This window comes from Corvus kubaryi, unplaced genomic scaffold (assembly GCF_017639235.1).
Source record: "Corvus kubaryi isolate FWS band 111438036 unplaced genomic scaffold, C.kubaryi_AGA036_p1.0 65432, whole genome shotgun sequence".
Lineage (NCBI taxonomy): Eukaryota > Metazoa > Chordata > Aves > Passeriformes > Corvidae > Corvus > Corvus kubaryi.
This window is the reverse complement of record NW_024581996.1, coordinates 51,896-68,505: the sequence shown is the minus strand read 5'-3', so window position 1 is coordinate 68,505 and position 16,610 is coordinate 51,896. Positions and strand designations below refer to the sequence as shown.

The following is a 16,610-nucleotide window of genomic DNA, read 5'->3' as shown; positions in this document are numbered from 1 at the left end:
AACAGTGAGTAAAAATAATTATGATTACAGCTGCAGCACGTGGAGGATGGGCTGGTGTTCATTATGAAAAACAATTGCTCCTGCTTGCAAATATTTCCATCATAAAAGGCTTCTCCTTCTCTGTTATCATGAGAGAAACCTTTCTGAATTCTCATCTTGAAGCATGTGTGAAACAGAATAAGAAACATTTAGGGAACACTTTTAACTACTTGACAGGCTTGGGTGAAGATCTTCAACAAAAAAAAAAAGGTATTTAAAAGGGTTCAAAAACCTAATGCTCATATTTATGCAATTTCCTTTTTCCTGCACCATCTGAACATGAATTAATCCATCCTCATCAGAGTCTTCTGAAGAAATTCCTATCAGATACAAACTCGAGTTAGAGCTTAAACATGTCTAAGTAATTAATCCATTTTTCTCTGGTTACTTTAAAAAATAATACAAAATTATAAATACAGTAAATTACTGTTGCAGGTGCTGCATGGCCATGGGGAACCCACTACAGAACAAACCCAAATAGGTTTACAAGTGACAGGACAAGAGGAAACGGCCTCAAGCTGCACCAGGGGAGGTTTAGGTTGGGTCTTGTGGAAAATTTCTTCACTCAGAGGCTTGTCTGGCCAGGGCAGGGGTGGAGTCCCCATTCCTGAGGGGATTTCAAAGCAGTGTGGATGTGGCACTTGGGGACACAGGTCAGTGGTGGCCTTGGCAGTGCTGGGGAACAGTTGGATTGGATGGTCTTAAGGATCTTCTCCAACCTTAATGATTCCGTGATTTTAATATTACTCACTGGACTTTTCCTAAAAAAGGAGATTGGTGCATTCCAAAATGGGCAGGAGGAGAGTTCTTGGAATCACAGAAGGGTTTGGGTTGGAAGGGACCCCATGGGCAGGGACACCTTCCACTATCCCAGGTTGCTCCAAGCCCCATCCAAGCTGGCCTTGGACACTTCCAGGGATGTGACAACAAATATCAATAAAGGATGTATTAAAGGAGGTGATTTTGGAAGCTCTCAGTGACTGAGGAACAACTTCAGCACTGCCACACCAGCACTGCCTCCTCCCATGCTCACCCAGCACCACAAGCAGTGTTAATTCCAGCAGATCTTCGGGAATACCAGCTCCAGGCTGCAGCATTTTACAGCAAAAGGTCACGGAGAAGGATCAGAGCCAAAGTCTCACGGATTTTCTGCACAGGCAGAGTTAAGCCCAGTGAAGGTGATTACCATGATCAAACACCAGATGTGCTTGTCGGGTCTCCACTATCACACAGAGATGGGTGTCCTCACATGCTCAAATATTAACTCACAGATCTGAGCAGAAATAAAGATCAACAGACTGATTGAAGCACTTTCTACACATCCTGCACGTGGACTGTGAGCACATTTCCAGCTGGTTTGTTTAAGAACACAACTGAGGTCAATATATGAATTTCTTTATTTGAAAGATGCAAGCTGATGAAAAAGAGAAAAGCTGAGAAGTTGTAGCTTCTTTTAATTTAATGATTTCCATATTGCTGTCATTTTCCTTCATGCTGCACTAATAAAGCATGAAGATTTAATCTGCAGTGACACCCACACCCTAAAAACTGGAAGAGAGGAGGCCAATAGCAGTTTTAGACCCTTGGGTAATGCAAGACAGAAGAAATCAAGAATTCCAAGTGGTGACCAATCTAGTTGGAGACATCCATAAATTCCTCATATTTATGGCAAAGAGTCCCAGGTAATTTAATCCCCCTGTTTTACTGCTAAAACTGCAGGTAACAGGAAACATCTGCCAACAGCAAGAGCTCCTACACTAAACAACAGCTTCCTAGGGGAGGAGATGGAAACCTGAGCATTTAAATCAACTCCAAGTGGTCTCCACGGAGCTCTGGGAATGCACGTACTGGGAAATGCTTAGGCATGGAAGAAGGACTAACTGGATAATCCGATCAGCTTCCTCTCCTCATCATTCCATCATTTTTCAGTGGGAATAAGCCCAGCTCACCTGTTTGGCATGATTGACACAGTGCAGGTACTGGCTGGCCAGGGCAGAGCAGCTCAGGGTCTCCTGGGCGTGTTCCCGGTAGCACTGGAGGATTTTATCCTGCAGCTCCCCACAGATCGGGTGGGACTCGTATCTCCTGTGGGAACAGAGAACAGCTTCAGGGTTTCCTTCTAAAAACATCTCAGGAAAGACAAAAATCTTTTAGTATTTTATTATTATTACGATTGAATCGGTTTGGGTTGGAAGGGGCCATAAAGACAATCCTGTTCCACCCCCTGCCATGGGTAGGGACACCTCCCACGATCCCAGGCTGCTCCAAGCCCCATCCAACCTGGCCTTGAGCACTTCCAGAGGAAGAAATTCTTCCCTGTGAGGGTGGGGAGGCCCTGGCCCAGGCCACCCCTGGATCCCTGGAAGTGGCCAAGGCCAGGCTAGACAGCCTGGGATAGTGGAAGGTGTCCCTGCCCATGGCAGGGAGTGGAACTGGGTGATCTTTAAGGTCCCTCCCAAATCAAACCATTCTGTGATTCCAATTCTCATTTTGCTGATTGGCCAAGGCAGATCTATTTTCCTCCAGCAAGGAAATGAAACACAAAGCACAAACGCTGCTCCTCCAGGGAATTGACTTCTTGACAATCACTGAAGACGTCATGCTAAAAAAAGGGAATGTTAAGTCACCTTGATTTTACACTATGTACCTATATAAAACATCTCTCTCTCTCTTCATTCGTTACCCTGCATCTGTAAAATCTAAACCAGAATTTAAATGCAGCCCCAGGTACTTCCACACTTTATGATCTCTAAGTTCAAACTCCTGCAGACTCTTACGGAGGAGGATTTTCCCTTAATCCCCCCTCTGCTGAGATCAGCACGCGCTTCAGAGGCGTGTCAGGCATCCAAATGTGCCATCACAAGCACCTGCACATGGAGGGAGGATGGCAAGGTCTGGACTGGGACAGGGAACAACAGAAGCACCAGGGATGTTCTCTGTAGACGTCTCCCAGCAGTGATGATTTAGGTCCAGCTAAACGAGAGCTTGTTTAAAATGCTCAACCCCCTGGTGTGAATTGATGAACCAATACAACAGAGCCTGAAGTAACTAAAAACACCCAGAATAAATCTCGCTGTGCCTATATTCCAAGTGATTTTAGAGTGACTTATATCCAGGTGAGGAGAAAAGGGAATGGGCTGCTCTACCCTCGCTGCATAAATTCTGTCAGTGTATCTAAAGCCATTTCAAGGGGGGAACTCTCTAACCCATGATAAAGAGCTTTTTGATTGCTTTTTTTCCCAGAGCCACGCCATCAGTGACCAGAATCCAGGTATTATCCCTTCTTCCAGTGCTTCAAAGGATTCCATACATTGCCAACCATATGGGAGCCCTGTGGGACACATCATCTCCTGCCCTACAGTGACTTCTTTTCATACTCTGACTTTTGGGGTGGGATTTTCGAAAACTTGCTCTCAGCCCTATCCTTCCAGGCACTGCAGGTCAGTGAGAACAAGGCCACTTCCTTCAAATCAACCAAGTCCGTTTTCTTGGATTAATCTCTTGAAGGCAAGCACTGTCTCTGTATTGATCAGCTGTGCTTGCTCCACTCCCCTAATGCTCTGCTGGCACTTTTGGGAAAGCACTAAATGAAATTACTGCCTGGCATTAGAGGGCCACAAACCACAGGCTGCAGGATCTCCTCTTGAGGAAAGGAGATTCCATCGTGCATTATGGGAACCCCTCCGAAGGGTTTCCCATTGATTCCTGTCGGTGATGGATCACAGCACTCTCAGATGGATGGTCAGAAACAACAGCAAGGAAACTCCTCCAAAGGGAAATGAAGTATCTCCCTAACAGAGAACCTCCTGAAGCTGCTATGATTCCACCAATTAATACTTAGATGGGATACTGAGAAGGAACTCCTGGCTGGGAGGGTGGGGAGGGGCTGGAATGGAATTCCCAGAGAAGCTGTGGCTGCCCCTGGATCCCTGGAAGTGTCCAAGGCCAGGCTGGACAAGGCTTGGAGCAGCCTGGGACAGTGGAAGGTGTCCCTGCCCATGGCAGGGTGTGGCACTGGATGGGCTTTAAGGTCCCTTCCAACCCAAACCCTTCTGTGGTTCTAAGAATAAAAGTAATTTTACAGAAGCATTTAAGGGTCTGTGTGGTTTGACTGGGGGAAAAGCTTGTAGGAAAACGTAAACATTGCAAACCCAGCAATTATGTGGATGTGTCAGGAAAATGTGGAAGTTTTAAATGCCTGAGTGGATAAAGCAACCTGGTCTGGTCCCAGGTGGGGCCAGAAGATCCTTACAGCAGGAGGTCCCTTCCCTGAACTATCCCATGTCCCAAGAGAGAACTGCATTTTTGGACATGTGGTGGGACAAGTGTCACCAGAGAATCCCAGAATGGTTTGGGTTGGAAGGGACCTTAAAGCCCATCCAGTCCCACCCCTGCCGTGGGCAGGGACACCTTCCACTGTCCCAGGTTGTTCCAAGCCCCATCCAACCTGGCCTTGGACACTTCCAGGGATCCAGGGGCAGCCCCAGCTTCTCCAGGAATCCATCCCAGGGCCTCACCACCCTCACAGCCAGGAATTCCTTCCCAATATCCCATCTAAATGTCCCCTCTTTCCACTTAAATCCCTTGCCCCTTGTCCTATCACTATCTGCCCCTGTAAAAAAAACCAAGATTGTGTCCCACATCGTATTTATTTATTTAATTGCTCCAGGATTTCACAACTAAACTGAAGCAAAAACACCAACCCTAGGAGTGCAGCAGGAATGCCAGGGAATGCTGCCAGATCTCCATCTCCACTCAGTGTAATTCCAGAACTCCTTTACAGAAACAACACACCCAGAATCTCCAAATGCTTTTCTCAGCAAAAGTCAATACGAGCAGCAGCCACATGGCATGCGAGGAACGAGGTGTTTCTTAATCAAGTTTGCAATTCCTTATCTGCTTTCCCTTCTCCAGCTGCTCCTGAAGCACCTCCCATGCCAGAATAATCTATCTGTGCTGGAATAAACCTCTGAGGGAGCCATGCATCCACCTTTTCCATCGAGCTGATGCATCACAACCTCATAAAGGTAATAGGATGACAACACAAAAGGAAACGAGAGAGTCTTAGAAAGAAATATCCTATGCTAAAGCATGAAAAGAAAATTTAATGAAGGGAACTTTGTACTCATCTGGGTTCTCTCAAAGAGCATAGCTTATTGTACTCCTGGGGGCTCGGCAAGAAGAGCCCCTTCATGGCATTCAAACAAAATGTCTACTAAAGAGGAAATTTGAAATCACCACGGTGAGCTTTGCGAGTTCCGTGCTAAAACTGACACTCTCACTGAAGGAATCTGAATGGCTGATGAGTTTCCAGCTGTGCAGGTATCTGGCATAATCCCCCCCAGATCAGGACTTCAGGCAATTGTCATAAAATATGGGGGGAAAAATATAGCAACAAAAAAGCAGAGCAAGAGATAAAAATAGTGCCATGAGATGGGCAGGAGTATCCAGGGCTTAATTTAATTCCTCATTAAAGTGCTGACACCTATCAAAGGCAGCTGATTTTATTTGTGTAACCCTTGGCTACTTGTGAAGTACTAAATAAAACAGACCAGACTGATCCTCTGTGCCCAAGCAGCACGGAACAGCCCAACCTGCAGCTCTTTGAGGTCAAATCTTGCTGTGCCTCCTCCGAAGAGCAGCTCAGCACATCCAAACCATAAACTGGGGGTGGTTCCTGGCACGAGGCCATGCTGGGGAAATCCAGGGATGTCTTAACTCGCAAACAAAACCCTACAAATGAACGTGATCCCACTGAGCCCCAAAGCACCAGCACGGGAGGGTGTTGGAGAGGATGCTCTGACCTGTTTTATTTCGCCCTACTGATGGAGGAGAGGAGCCATGCTGTGACCAGGCCTGGCAGAATGCAAAATAAACAACAAAAAAAGGAGGATGTTTCTTGTCTCAGTGCTGTCATAACACACACAAAGGTAAGGAAGAACAAATTGATGCAAACAGGTGGTGAAACAAAAGGAAAACGGAGGCAATCTACACCCTCACGGTGTAGATTGAAAAGTGTGAAACATCCTTATTGTTTTCAAGTGCTTTATCAACAGCCAAGAGGGTTTCCAGAAGGATCTGTGGGAATTTAATCAATCAACATCATCTGTGTCCAGCAGAAATTCCTTCTGAGAAAGAACAAATCATGTTTCATGGAATCAAGGAATGGTTTGGATTGGGAGGGACCTTAAAGCCCATCCAGTGCCACCCCTGCCATGGGCAGGGACACCTCCCACTGTCCCAGGCTGCTCCAAGCCCTGTCCAGCCTGGCCTTGGACACTTCCAGGGATCCAGGGACAGTCACAGTTCTCTGGGCAGTTTGGAAAGGGGATGAGTGAGGATAGAAGGTGGAGTCACAAACGCTTCAGAGAGAAGTCAGTAGGGAACCGGAAATAGCACAGAAGCAGAAGTGGGACATAGAGGGCTTGGAAAATGAAGATGTGTGATTTTCCTGGGATAACAGATGAGGAAGCCAGTGGCAGGATGAAAGGGGATGATGTGAATTTGGGGTAGGAAAGAATCTGCAGCGCTGCTTTCACCAGACAGAGTCAGGGCAAACATCCATTTCTGTCGGCCAGGAGGGAAAAAAAAGGTAAAATAAACATTGGTAGCCTGAGCAGAGATGGATTTGGCTGAGCAGATGGACAGGAAAGGCCACGCTGGAGGTACTTTGCTTATGGAGGCAGCAGGAGAAACGTGAGCCCAGCTCAGGAGACCCTGAGGGAAGGGCAGCTCAAAGCTGAAGTGTGAACGACACCTCTGAAACAGCAGCGAGGCACTTGTGCTCTCCATCATCACCCAAAAAGGTGCTGGTGAGAGGGTTCTTTTTTTAACACGACCTCACCCAAAAAGAGTCTCTTCCAGCAGCATCACTGCCGAGCAAATCCACAGGATGGGTTTGTAGCACAAAAAATAGTTGTAAAACAGAACCCAGGGAAAAAAAGACAAAAGGGCATATGGTAATGAGGTCCTCATTGCTGCACCATTATTTTTAGTTTTTACATTAATTTACTCTTTATATTAAACAATTTTTAAGGATTGTCTTCGCACATGAAGTAGGTGATGACTTGAAGGCGTGTCACGAAACACGCGAGGCACAAACCGAACGGTTCCGCTCTTCCCCGAATGGTTTGGAAGGAATAACACAGATCTGATTGCTGAATATCCACCAAATGCTGGTCCCTAATCAAGCTGTGCCCACACAGAGCCCTCACAATCACTGTGTGGGAAGTGCTGCCAGCAAAAGATCAAGTACTGCGGAGCCGATTCTTGCTTTTATTTACACTCCAATGCAGAGTGTGACTTCTCCAAAAGGTGTAAAAGAAAGAATTTTCCTTACAAATCTCTGCTGAAATGCAGGAGGAGAACCACGGTGGTTTCTGCTCCGCAATTGAGAAGGTAAAATCTACAGAATAATGCTAAATAAATGATTCATGGAGAGGTTGGAGCTCAACTTACTGCACCTTTTGTGCTACTAATGATCAAGTCCGGTGTTAATCTTCCCCGTGTTATTTTTAGATCCTTTCTCCAAAAATCCCAGCACCCCCAAAATCACAGGCAAATGTTTGCCATCCTCTCATTTATTTCATCTCTCACCCAGCCTTCTCAAAAGCAAATAAAGATCCAACACACATTCTGACCTTTGGAATTTAGGGACAGAGATGAGAAGAGGAGGGAAGACATTCCAGCACATTCACACACACTCACTGCAAGAAGAGAGACATTTAATGATGTCTGGGGAGCACCAGGCCAAGTTCAGTATGTTGGCAAAATCCTGGTTTTACAGGGATGACTGGCAGAAAATCCTACTGACCTTGCTAGAGGGCCGGGTTTTCAACCTGGAGAGTGTTTCCCACCTGGTCAAACACCTGGAATGCTGGCTGGATTTTGGAGCAGCCTCTTGGAAAAGCAAAGTGGAAACAATTTCCTTGTGTTGTAAGAAAGAGAGGGAGGGAAGAGCTTCTCTGAGTTAAACAGAGAGAAATTATGATCTTATATCTGGCAAAGCAAGTAATGAACAGAGCTTCAAGATGCTGGAGAAGGACTGGAGACAAGGCATGGAGGGACAGGAGCCAGGGAATGGCTTCCCAGTGCCAGAGGGCAGGGATGGATGGGAGATTGGGAATTGGGAATTGCTGGCTGGGAAGGTGGGGAGGCCCTGGAATGAAATTCCCAGAGCAGCTGGGGCTGCCCCTGGATCTCCCTGGAAGTGTCCAAGGCCAGGTTGGAGCAGCCTAGGATAGTGGGAGGTGTCCCTGCCCATGGCAGGGGTGGCACTGGATGGGCTTTAAGGTCCCTTCCAACCCAAACCATTCCATGATTGAGCAATTCCACATTTGCACATCCTTAACGCCTTTCTTGGGCAAGGACTTAGAAGACAAAGACAATAGGATGAGGATGAGGAAAAATTATCCTGGTTGGGAACCCTGATTTGTTGGATGAACTGGTTGCCAAGGTAATTCTTCAGGCCCTCAGGACACTACATGAGGACCAGATCTCTTCAGCCCAGAGAGGACAACTACAAGAGCTGGATCTCAAATATCAATGAGCTACAGGATGAAATTATCAATGGATTACAGGAGACAGGCAGCCAGAGAGGTTTTCTAGCAGTGGCTTTACAATGCAAAAATAATCCAAACCTTTCCCAAAAAACAGCGAATGAAAAGCTGGGACTCACTGTCAGGGGATACTGGGGTCATCAAAAGCACGTTTGGGTTCAAAAATAATTACCCAGGAAGGTGTGAGATGCCCATCAAGAGATTACAAGCAAGATTTGGCTCAGGAAAGCCCCACACCACCACTTGTTTGAAGGCAAAATGGCGTAACTGCTTATTTCCCTCATTTTTGGCACACTCCCTAAAAACCCACTCCCAGCTGTTGCCCAACAAGCTCAGGGGACTCTGATCCGACCTGCTGTGGCTGCCTATACTCCAAATATCTCGAGGAGCAAGCTATCAAATGAAAACAGGATTCCCATCAACCCTGAAAGACAAAATGAGTCTGAATACTTTTATTTAAATGGCTATGAATCGACTTGCACTCTCCCAAACCACAATTTGTTTATAAAATTCCCCTCCCCTCCAGAAAACGAAGAAAAACCCCCTTAAAATAAAAAGCACACCACCATTACCACACAAATGCACCTCTCCCACAGCTGGCTCCTGCAGCTGCAAAGGAAGCAGCGTGTGGGAATCACCCAAATTTAGGATGCACGTTTCTTTTCAGCTTAAGGGAGAGTTTTTAGTGAATAGCAGGATACTAAAATAAACAATCACGTGGATGGCAAGGATACAAATTCCTTCTAACAGGGGCATGGATGCTGCTACAGAGTAGGAAAGATAATATAGGAACTGCAGGCTTTAATTAGAAGGAACTCGAGGAGGACCAGTTTTATCTCTGTGGAATATTGTGTAGTACCTAAATGTTATATTTAGAAATAAATAAAAAAATACTTCTTGGGCTTGCACACATCAAACCCAACGCCTAATTTTGACAAGTTCACACACAAAAAATGATCCCAGATGTAGCCAAGCCTGTCCAACCACTATTGAGGACAAAATCCAAACTCTTCGCAGCTCCAGAGTCCGATCAGCTCAGTGGGGATGGAGCCAACCCCTCCAATTCCACGATTCCGTGATCAGCAAACCAACATTTGCCTTCCAAACCTCATCATGTAAACCCAGATCACCAATTATTTTTAGAGCTTGCATGTGGAATCACTTGAGCTCAGCTTTACTCCATCCAAAAAAAAAAAAAAAAACATTTAATGAAGATTGGCAAGACTCCACTTGGCTGTTCAGGAGAACACAAGTCAAGGATCATCACTGCAAACAACACCATGTGCTAGAATTCCTTACTATTTACTCCTAATAAGGAATTTGGAGGAGGTTTATGAAGGTTTAGGGAAGCAAAGGAATCAAGGCTCTCCTCAGCTCCAGCTCCAGCTCATGGAAAGGCAGATCCAGCCTCTGGGAGACTGAATTGATGCTTTGCTGATATTTCTATGATAGAAGTGGCTGATGCCAGTTCAGGACTACTTGGATATATTAACTATCAGTACACGATACACTAAACCTCACTATTTCTGATTTTTAAAGGAAGAAATAATTCTGCAACAGTTTGAAACCTGCTTCTATATAAAGGTGGCAAAAAATACAGTTTCATCCACTTAAATGATCCATTTTAATGGTATCCCTGTCCCTACATTGAATTTCCCACAGTAACTTTCCATCACTGTGTGTGTAAAGCACACAGACACACACACAAAAACTACAGACAGACCCAAATGAGCAGCACCAACCAAATCCGGGACAGCAAAGCACATTCTGGATTTATTACTGCCACTTACTTCCCAAGAGCTACGACTCACTGCAGGCTTTGTAAAGGCCTAACATCACACCATCATCCCCAAATCGTGGTGATAAAACCTTCACTGAGCCTCACACTAAAAAAAAAACCCCAAACCAACCAGTTTTGCCTTTATAAAGGTGCTAAATAGTATGTTCTAACAAGCAGACACTTCTCTCCTCTCCAGCAAAGGTCAACTACAGCACTCAACACAAAGCACCACAAGACACTAACTCGTGGCACATTATTATCCAAATATTACTCTCCAGAGCAATATATATTTAACTATTCTCTTCAGCTATAAAAGGCCCCAAAACCCTGTTAACTGACCACAAAAATAAAAGATATTATGGGCAGAAGCAGCGTCCAGAAAAAGCAATCACCAGTTAAACACTTCAAGCCTCGCCGCTCCCGTGGGTGACGATTACTTGAGGGAACTGAAGGTTGTAATCTTAAGAGACAGCAGAACAAATGCCAATTTTCCATTTGGGCATGAAGTTATTTAAGAAAACAGGCTTGGATTCACTCTGCTAAACCACAAAGGCCACGTGTGATTCCACAAGTCTTGGACTGGGATGAGGCCCAGCCACTCTTTTCATAAAATAGAATCGGCTGGGCTGCAACGACAATAAAATGTCATCAACTCCAACAAAGAGCAATAACCCCACTGAGAACACGCTGATGGTGAGGGGTTACTGGACCTTGCTCTAAATTATCTCAGCCTTAATGTGCTTGTGCAGTGTGTTACAGAAACATTCAAACAGAATGCCCTCAGCAGCCTTTCTGGCATCCAGGGAGGGAAAACGCTCCTCACTGGGGCCAGGTCACGAACTGGAGCTGGAGGGATGAGCTGTGAACGACAACATTCACAGTTTTTCACTGTCCTCATTAGTTTAAAATTATTTTTCAAGTTGTAATCTTTCACTGCCTGTTGGTGGGTGTTTCCCTCAGGCTGTTGTAAGACACAACAATGAGGATACTCCAGGGCTGGAGACCCTGGGAGAGCTGGGGGTGCTCACCTGGAGAAGAGAAGGATCCAGGGAGAGCTGAGAGCCCCTTGCAGGGCCTAAAGGGGCTCCAGGAGAGCTGCAGAGGGACTGGGGACAGGGCCTGGAGGGACAGGACACAGGGAATGGCTTCCCAGTGCCAGAGGGCAGGGCTGGATGGGAGATTGGGAATTGGGAATTGCTGGCTGGGAGGGTGGGCAGGGGCTGGAATGGAATTCCCAGAGCAGCTGGGGCTGCCCCTGGATCCCTGGCAGTGTCCAAGGCCAGGCTGGACATTGGGGCTTGGAGCAGCCTGGGATAGTGGGAGGTGTCCCTGCCCATGGCAGGGGTGGAATTGGATGGTCTGGAATGTCTCCTCCAACCCAAACCATTCCCAGACTCTGTGAGGGCACCAGGGGAGCAGTCTGAAGCAGAAGGCAGAGGGTACTGATGGAAACCTCAGTGCCAGCTCACAAAGACCTTCCAAAGGTCTCTCCTCACCCCCTCTGTGTGCTGGCAGCACTAATCAGACTCTGGCTTACTTAACAGAACTTCACTCTGCTCCAAGAAAGTCGTTCTTCTGTTTTATAACCTTAGCACAGATGATTTTCAAGCTCCTATTTCTTTGTGCCAAGGTCTTCAGGTAGTTTGGGAGAGGGATGCTTTTAAGTTAAAGCAGCTCAAGTTTGACAAACTTTAGATTAACCACTCACATTTTCCCCAGTTAGGTCGTGGCCCTTGATTTCAGCTGGTTCTCACTCAAGTTTTCTGCTAATTGCTGCTGTCTGAAGAATTCAACTTGCTGCTGCTGAGGCTCATATTGTTACAAAGGATGGTGCCAGGCTGAGAGAAGGAAAATAGTTCTTGCCATCTACAGATGAAAATGGTGATCTTTGCCATCATGCTGAGGGTTTTGGGTTTGTTTTTAAGGGCTTAAATATAAGAGTCTGAAATAACCCTCACAGGAGAACAGTCATAATTTAGGGGAAAATGCGCCAGGGATGGAAATTGTAAGAGAAACAGCTTTTTTTCCCACAGACCTTTCCTCCTCCTCCTCCTCCTGGCTGGGAGAGCTGGGAATTCAGCTCTGGAAAGAAGGCTCCAGGGAGAGCTCAGAGCCCCTTGCAGGGCCTAAAGGGGCTCCAGGAGAGCTGCAGAGGGACTGGGGCCAAGGCATGGAGGGACAGGAGCCAGGGACAAGGGATTGAGGGGATGGGACACTTGTGCAAGCAGGTATAATTTCAATGACCTCTTTCATTCCATACAAACAAAAAAGGCCTCTCTGGGGGGTCCTGCCAGTAGAAAGCAGCAGGATTTTCTCATGTTCATCCCACTCCGTGGGAAAGGTGAGTCCACTTTAAAGCTGAGGTGGGAACAAGTGCAAACCCCCACCCCCCCAAAAGGTACAGGGAGCTCAGAGAGACAATAATGAACATAATTAGTCAGTTATTGTTTGCTCTCCTTACAACCCTACTTTATAATGCTCCTGCCAGCAGAGCTGGTTTATGGCATGTCTTTTTCATGCAGCAACCTTTCCATAAATCAAAGCCTCAAAGCAATACCAGGCAGTTTCTCCTGCAGCCTGTTTGAAAATAAAAGTTAACACCGAGCCCTGGCTGTTATCAATCTTCATAAATGTGCCCATGATACAGCAAATCTGTTCCATACTACCCCAGCTCTGATCCTAATGCATGCACAGGAGCAACCCAGTGGCTTAATGGAGCTCCTAAATGGCTTGGAAGTGGGAGCCACGTTAAGTGGCAAGGGAACTTTGAAAGGACTAACTGCTTTTCTCATTTCTTTCGATATAGGATAAAATTATTCCCCTTCTAGCTTGAAAAATGTGTACTGCGCTACGACAGGAATTTTCACACACACAAATAGAGACCCCAGGAAAATGCGGGTCGTGTTCCAGGGACTGCAGTGAGAAGGGGAAATTATCAGTATTTGAGCTGTTCCTTTTAGCAGGGGTCTGTGGGACTGAGGGCTTTTATATTCAAGCACTGAACTGAAAATCTGAGAGAATTAATAAACTTATTGCAGTGGCACACACCCCCTCTGAAGGAGGGGAAGGGAGAGCTGATCTGTATTAATTTGTATTTTCCAGGGCCTGAAGGGGCTCCAGGAGAGCTGCAGAGGGACTGGGGCCAAGGCCTGGAGGGACAGGAGGCAGGGAATGGCTTCCCAGTGCCAGAGGGCAGGGCTGGATGGGAGATTGGGAATTGGGAATTGCTGGCTGGGAGGGTGGGCAGGGGCTGGAATGGAATTCCCAGAGCAGCTGGGGCTGCCCCTGGATCCCTGGCAGTGTCCAAGGCCAGGCTGGACATTGGGGCTGGAGCAGCCTGGGACAGTGGGAGGTGTCCCTGCCCATGGCAGGGCTGGCACTGGATGGGCTTTAAGGTCCCTTCCAACCCAAACCAGTCTGGGACTCTCTGAAAACAATTTATTTCCAGCGCAGATCCAGAGCAAGAGGTGGAATTTGATCTTCCCACATCTGCAGCAGAAGGATCCAAGGCGCAGCAATGACTTTTTCTGCCTGAATATCACATTTCCCAGGTACTGAGCAATCAAAAGAATTCCTGCCCCTTGCAGGGTCATGCTCAGAAACCAGAGAGGAGCAACGATCTCCACATTTAAATTAGAGCTAAATTAACTTTACCTTGAATTACTTCATTTCAAAAGCCCCCGCATCCCTTTTTTGGACTGTCCACAAGAATATCTGCATTCCTCTACCTTGAGAACCAGAAGTATTTAGTAGAGAAAAACTGGTGAATTGCCTAAATTTGACACTGAATTTACCAATAAACCACTTGTTTTTAAGATCTACATTGATCCCACTGATGGGATCTTTTTATTGAGAGGATTTTAACAATTTTTTGGCCAAACTTTTGTGCCTGGTCAAGGCAAAGGGAAAATACAGGATGAAAGAAAAGGGCCTGGATTCCCTCAGCCCCTCCCAGAGCAGGATTTCACTGACAGCAAAGAGGTTGTGTCCATTCCACACTGATCTACAAACCCTGTCCAGCAAAACCTTTCCATTCTGATCTTTCTCTGCTTCCAGTAATTCCCATGGCACAGCATTTGTTTGGAATTATATCCCTCTTAACCCTCCCTTGGAAGAGGAGTCCATCCTTATAGTTTACAGCCACACTCCAGTGGTCTCCTCTAACGTACTCAAAATAATTTTATTTTATTTAGTTTCTTTTGCTCAGTTCCTTTCCTCAGGCTTAAAAAACCTGGCTCGAAATATTTCAGGGTATTCTTTATTTAATATCCCAGGCAGGTGGATGGGAAAACACAGTGAGACAAAGTGTGTATTTATAATTATTTAGGTTTTAAACACTGAAAAATTTTCCAATTTTAGTTACAGGTCTCCTGCATCTACAGAACCATTAACACTGAACTGCTCCATAAACAGCCCCGAGGAAAAAAATCTCCTAAATCTCTCCTACTGAGCAGTTTTCTGTCATTTTATCCTTTTTTAGGGATAGAAGGATGTGCTTTTTGTGCTTCCATGGAACATAAAACTCAGGTCACATCCATCCAAGCCAAAAATGCCAAAGCAAACCACAAACAGCTCAGAAATCCCCTCTAAAAACCAGCAGGAAGAGTTCTGGCTTGCTTCAGAACGAAGCTCATGTTCAGGAAAACTGGAAAATGCATTCACCAAATACCATAAAAAGCTTTAAAAAATTGGGTTTAGGTGATTTCATGACAGATATATTCATTTTTCTCCCACAGATCTCAGTTTTATGCTTTAAAAAGCCACTGAAAGAAACAAGCAGCACGCTCAGAAAATAATTAGCATTTTGCAGCGAGGAATACTGAGAAAAACAGGCCAAAATTTGAAGAAAATACAGGCAGAATATCTGGAAAAAAAAAATCCTGTAAAGGACAAAGATTAAATAACAGCAGAGCATTTGAAGGGAAATAAATGAAACTTGAATTTTCTGCCAGGGAGATGGGATTTTGTTGGATCTGAGTCCTTCCAAGCCCCCTGGATAACCTTTAGCTCCACACATGGCACAGTAACACCAGCAAATGTCTACAATTAATTGACTCACAGTCATTTTTTGAGATGCCCATTAGGAAACCTTGGGGAAAGCTTGGGAAAAACCGGAATTTTCAAGCTAAAATAAGAAAGGATTTTTTTTGGTCAAGGTTTGGTATCTTCTGGGAAATACTTCCAAAATGGCCCTATTCATAAATGGCAACTCATGTCTATAATTCAGTTGTCAAAATGACCAATTTTCCTTGATCAAAGGAGTAAATTGATGAAATGTGGAAGTTTCAGGGTAGAAAGAGGAAGTAAAGCTCATGAGAACAGGATTGATGCTGTTCCCCTGTTCAAAGCTGTATGAAAATGTACATTTTGGTGAACTCCTGGAGAACACAACTGCTTAAGAAATGAAATTATGGTGAGAAAAACCCACTTAAGCTGGAAATGCTACAGCCAGGATCAACAAAGAAAGGCAAAACCTCACTGCTTGAGGCTACTGAAGATGGAAACCAGAAGTTTGGTGACTTAAAACCTCTTGCTGTGAGACCCAAACCAATTCACTAAAAAAAAATACACATTTTGTATGAAGAAGTAAAAAATGGCAGTAATTAACCCCTTAATTCCAGATTGAACTACAGTCCCTTGGACCTTGGCCATGTCCCCACCCTTAAGGGATCCCACTGGTGTCCCACTGTACAGGAGCTTTCTGGTTTTAATTCCACTGCAGAGATGGATTAATTAAAGGTAAATTTACATGAGGCAGGTGATTTGCTGGCATTTTAAACCACAAAAAAGCCCAAACCCCAGGCACACCTGCAAAGGCTTCCCCAAAATCCATATGCTGCTCCTTCTCCAGATGTTTCCAGCTGCTGCTCTGCACTGCCAGGACCTCCAGTGTGAGGATCAGCCTTAAATAAATGCAGTTTGGTTCTGGTGTCAGCAGCATTTCTGCTCTTTGGATGCTCTGAGGATGAGGATTTATTTTAAAAATGTAAAGGCAACAGCACCTAATGCTGGGTGGGTGTCGGAAGATAAAAAAGTTGTTGGAAATTCCAGACCTGATGGGACACCTGAAACCCTGACTTCTACCCAAGGTCCAAATCTGGTTGGGATTCACCTCAGTTTAGACTGCCCTGAGCAAAAAGAAAAATAAACCCCAATATTGGAAGATAAATTGCAATTGCCAGTGTAGCTCTCCCATTAGAACCTACCTGTTCTCCTAAATTCTTACCTATTTC

General features: G+C 45.5%; 1 protein-coding gene across 1 annotated transcript in view; it reads right to left on the bottom strand.

Annotated features, from left to right (window-relative positions):
- Positions 1 to 947: 947 nt before the first annotated feature.
- LOC121673436 (MICOS complex subunit MIC19-like) overlaps positions 948 to 16,610 on the bottom strand; it is a 48,795-nt gene continuing 33,132 nt past the window's right edge. The window contains exon 4 of the mRNA XM_042046729.1: positions 948 to 2,124. Coding sequence (XP_041902663.1) covers positions 1,965 to 2,124 — 160 coding nt within the window. The 3' untranslated portion in view covers positions 948 to 1,964. The remainder of the gene's footprint in view (positions 2,125 to 16,610) is intronic.